The sequence below is a fragment of the Pseudopodoces humilis genome, chromosome 6 (assembly GCF_049639895.1).
Source record: "Pseudopodoces humilis isolate 2021_Gansu_Grassland_sample_001 chromosome 6, ASM4963989v1, whole genome shotgun sequence".
Classification (NCBI taxonomy): Eukaryota; Metazoa; Chordata; class Aves; order Passeriformes; family Paridae; genus Pseudopodoces; species Pseudopodoces humilis.
This window is the reverse complement of record NC_142205.1, coordinates 38,751,781-38,756,043: the sequence shown is the minus strand read 5'-3', so window position 1 is coordinate 38,756,043 and position 4,263 is coordinate 38,751,781. Positions and strand designations below refer to the sequence as shown.

The 4,263-nt window shown below is 48.3% G+C and overlaps 1 protein-coding gene across 1 annotated transcript; it reads left to right on the top strand.

Moving 5' to 3' along the window:
* The first annotated feature begins 255 nt into the window (after positions 1–255).
* On the top strand, positions 256–3,791 carry APELA (apelin receptor early endogenous ligand). The gene is made up of 3 exons (XM_014260656.2): positions 256–549; positions 974–1,083; positions 3,329–3,791. The coding sequence occupies exons 1-2, from the start codon at positions 474–476 to the stop codon at positions 1,060–1,062; spliced, it is 165 nt and encodes a 54-aa protein (XP_014116131.1). The 5' UTR covers positions 256–473; the 3' UTR covers positions 1,063–1,083; positions 3,329–3,791.
* The last annotated feature ends 472 nt before the right edge of the window (positions 3,792–4,263 follow it).

Genomic DNA, 4,263 nt, shown 5'->3' with positions numbered 1-4,263 from the left:
GCATGTGGGACCAATATGGGCAATGCAGAGTTTAAACAGTTGCAAATGGGGGAGGGAACATCGGGGCTTGTTTTACATATGTTTTTTTCCTGGCCGGGTTGAATTTAAAGTGGAGTGGCCGCATTGTTCGAGAGGCTCCTTGCCCCTACGCATTGACAGGAGCTGCTGTTTACACGGGCTTTTCATTCCTGCTCTGTTTGCTTATGGAAAATAAGGGGGAGTGACAGAAAAAGAAAGAACGGGAGAAGGGAAGGGAGGGAGGCCCAGACCGCAGCGCAAGCCAGGAGCCTTGGCCCTGCCTGATCCTTAGCCCCGCTGCTGGAGGCGGCTGGCCCTGACTCCCCGGCGGGTCCCTGGCATGTGAGCGGGCAGGGCTGCTGGCGCTGCCGGCCCCTCACGGCAGCCTGTGCGTGCATTTCCTCGCCGGCACACACAAACACAGCCCAGGGCTAGCCTCCGCCTGGACTGCAGACATGAGACTCCAGCTGCTGCTTTGGGTCGTGGCTGTGCTCCTGGCGAGCCTCCTCCCAGCCTACGGACAGCGGCCAGGTAGGCGATGCCTCAGCGGGATGCTTGTGCCGGGGCGGGAGCGGGGGGTTCGTGCCTGCCATGGGCAGTGCTCGGCTCGCCGCGTCCAACACGCGCTTTCTGACCGCCGGGACGAGTTTGGATCAGGCGCATCCATCTGTGCGCTTCGTCCCTACTTCTAGCGGCAGCGGGAGAGGATGCTTCGCCTATCCCAGGAGTCTGGCAACTTCGGGGAGGCGGGGGAGGGGGGGTCGACTGGGACGGGGATAAATAGGGACCCAAGGTGGGCAGCTGTCGCAGACTCGCTAGCGGGAAGCAGCGGCGGCACGGGAGGGCACGGCACCGGTACTCCGGGGAGCTCCGGGGCCGGCCCGGCCCAGGAGAGGCACTGCCGGCCGCCCCTCTCACGCCCCGCTTCCCTCCCTCCTTCCCTCTCTCTCCGCAGCCAACCTGGCCCTGCGCAGGAAGCTCCACCGGCACGGCTGCTCCCACAGGCGCTGCGTGCCGCTCCACTCCAGGGTGCCCTTCCCCTGAGCCCCGGCGGAGCGCGGCCAGGTAAATCCGTCCGTGTGGGCCGGGTCCGCAGGGAGCGCCTTCGGGCATTCACACTTGCCTTTGGAACAGCCCGCCAGGCACGACTGCACCCGGGCTCCCCTCGTTTGGTCTGGAAACGGGGCTTTGGAGCTGCGCACGGCGGGGCGCTCTCTGCCCCGGGGCTGGGCGCGGGTCCCTCCGGCTGCTGCCGCCTTCTCCCCCATCCAGGCCACCCCCTACGCCAAATGCCTTCGTGAGGCAGTGAAAAACAACTGAGCCCGCTAACCGGGCCGAACGCTGCCCTCCGAGGCTGTTGGCAAAGCTGTGGGGCAGAGTGTCATTAGTGCGAAGGCTGGACAAAGCGGCGCTTGCAGAGGATGCTCCGGGGCTGCAAGCGCTGACACTTCCCCCGCGTTGGATGCGGGGCGAAGTCACCTCCCTCTGCCCGTCAGTAGGGTGAAGGTAGCAGCACTCAGCCACTTCAAAGGGGACCGTAATTCTTTATCATTGTCAGCAAAAGACTTTCGGCTCCTTGGATGAAAGGCTATACAAGTGCAAAACATTAATGCTTTATAGCTGGTGAGGGCAGATACATTCAAATACTAAGTGACTGCAGAAGCACACAGGTAGCATATGCTAATACGGTAGGCATCAAAAGGAAACCAAGCACTCTTTGCAATTTAAGAATGAATAAAACATGCACTCAGTAGTTTTGCATCTTTGAAACTCATTATATATTGAAATAATGTTGTAGCCCCAGGCATGACAGCATCCTAAATAAATGGTGGTAGAAGCTGCACTCTGTGGAGCCAAGATGTTTCAATTTACTAAGTGGTTAGCAGTGAAAAGGAGACTAAAGTAAAACTTTTAACAGCCCTATACCAAGAATCTTGTCAATGCATAAACTGCCTTGGTGAGAAGAACCTACACCACTCCCAAAACAGCCATGCAAAAGGGTGCTATTCCACTCTATAGTGCTGGCCCATAAACACACAGAATGTGCATATGGGATGGTAAACTAGCAAGTTTGTGAGGTTGAAAAAAAGATTGCTGTCTTAAATTGAATCTCAGATGGCTTGCATACTGGGTGGCAGAACTGAGATGCAAGTAGAAAGAAGGACATGCCAGAAGGATGCTTTACTACTGAATGCCATTTCTGCTCACTGCTACATTTAAACAAGAGACAGATTAAATTATATTCCATCAGTTTAAGCATAAACCTAAAAAGATAAGCAATTGGATCGATTCACTCAGCAGGCAGAGACTGAATGGACAGAGGGACAGGCCCAGTGGCTTTGTGAATTTGTGCATTCTGAATGATTTGCTTTAGTTCCTAAATAGTACATTTAACCCCCTTTCCTCCTATTCAGCACCCATGTCTGGAAATTGTGTAGAAAGCATCTACATTTTCTGTAATGTGCTCTGAAGCCTCATACAATGAATGCATTTTGCTTGGGACTGCAGTAGCTGCATTATACATGTGCACTTATCCTGGAATTCCTTTCCCCACAGAATATCAAGATAAAAGGTATCTTCAGTGTTATCTCCTTTTCTTTGGGGAGCTGATTTCTTGTAACAAAAGTCAATGACCAAACAGAACCATATACTTACTAATTCTCAATACATTTTGTAGACATTTAGCTAAAGATCCTTCTGGTTCATAAAGCTGTTTAGAACTCAGTAAACCTCTACTAGGGCAAAAGGGGAGACAGGCACCTGAACTAACTCTCTTAACTTCAGTCATTGTGGGTGCTATCCTTTATCTTAAGTAGGATTTACCACCTACGTTTACATTCCCTTCCAGTTTTAGTCCAAATTCAGCAAATATTTACATGCCTGGGTTACTTGACTCTCACAAGTAATCTTATTGATCTCAGTGGAGTTGTACATATGGATAAAGCCATTTGCAGATGCAAACAGGATGCACCCTTAAGCCTGAATTTCAACTAGTGGTTGGAAACTAAAATGAGCCTGGCAGCCTCTTGTATCATTTGAAATGAGAAGATTGAATTTGATTTTTCATCATTTCCATACACAGAACACAGGACTAAAAAAAAAAAAAGGCAGAACATTTTATATTAGCAGCCTTCTTGCTTTTGTCTTTTTTTTTCCTCCAACTTTGTAGCTGAAATTTCCAGATTAAGAAATATTATTTCGAATTACATCCATGTGTTTCATAAATAATGTATTCTGTTTTGTATGAGACTTATTTAGACGACTAAATTTCTCATTAATATTTCTCTCCTTTTCTTCTTTTTTCCCCCAGAAACTTCATACTGGACCTTTCAGTGTTTTAAAGGAGCAACAGTTAAGAGAAGTTTGTCACAAGTCCAGATCAACAACAGCTGACCTGATAGCCACTACAGTCCCATCTTCAGCAGTCCTGTCTGTCACATTCTACTGGACCTGGACTAAAGGCCCCAGTCTCACACCCTAAGAACTGGTGGGGGGAGAAGGGTGGTGATGGGGGATGTACGTGGACTCACTTGGTTGAATCATTCCCTGCAAATTATTTGTCTCTCACAATGAGAAATGAAAGTTAGAGATCAAATCAAACATCAGGTACTTGAGCTAGATTTCCAGGGGCAGTAAGAAGGGAGGATTTGTCCAAGGGCACTCTTGATGGTATATGATGTTCAGACTGAGTGAAATTGAAAGTGCTGTTGACTACTCAGTTCAGGCTGTGTATACAGCAGTGTTTAGGATGAAATAGTATCAGACTCCAGCAAGGAATTGTGAAAGTCCATTTTTTGTTTATACTTCTATATATTAATAATATATTCATATGTGTTTTAACATCTAACCTTACATCTTTATGGAATTGCCTTAATAACATAATGCATTACTTTAATAGTACCAAAGTCAGCACCACACTAGGGGTTCCACTGGCTTCATGTATAGTAAGCATAGTAAGAGTTTACAATATAAGAAAGCAAAGAGAGTGTTATCCCTCATTCTATAGCTAGAGAATTGAAGCACACAGAGATAAGAGATTGCCCAAGGGTCATGCAAAACTGATAACTCAGATCTCTCAAGCCAGGCCTTAAGGTCAAGCCCATCTTCCTGTCTAATGAGCTGTTACTGCAAAGCCTATCATTTGTTTTCCTAAACTGGGCTGCCAAACCAGACAGTTAAAACATGCCTAAAAATTCAGTACTACAGAGCTATTTGCTTAACAGTAGTTTTCCTAAAATACCCACT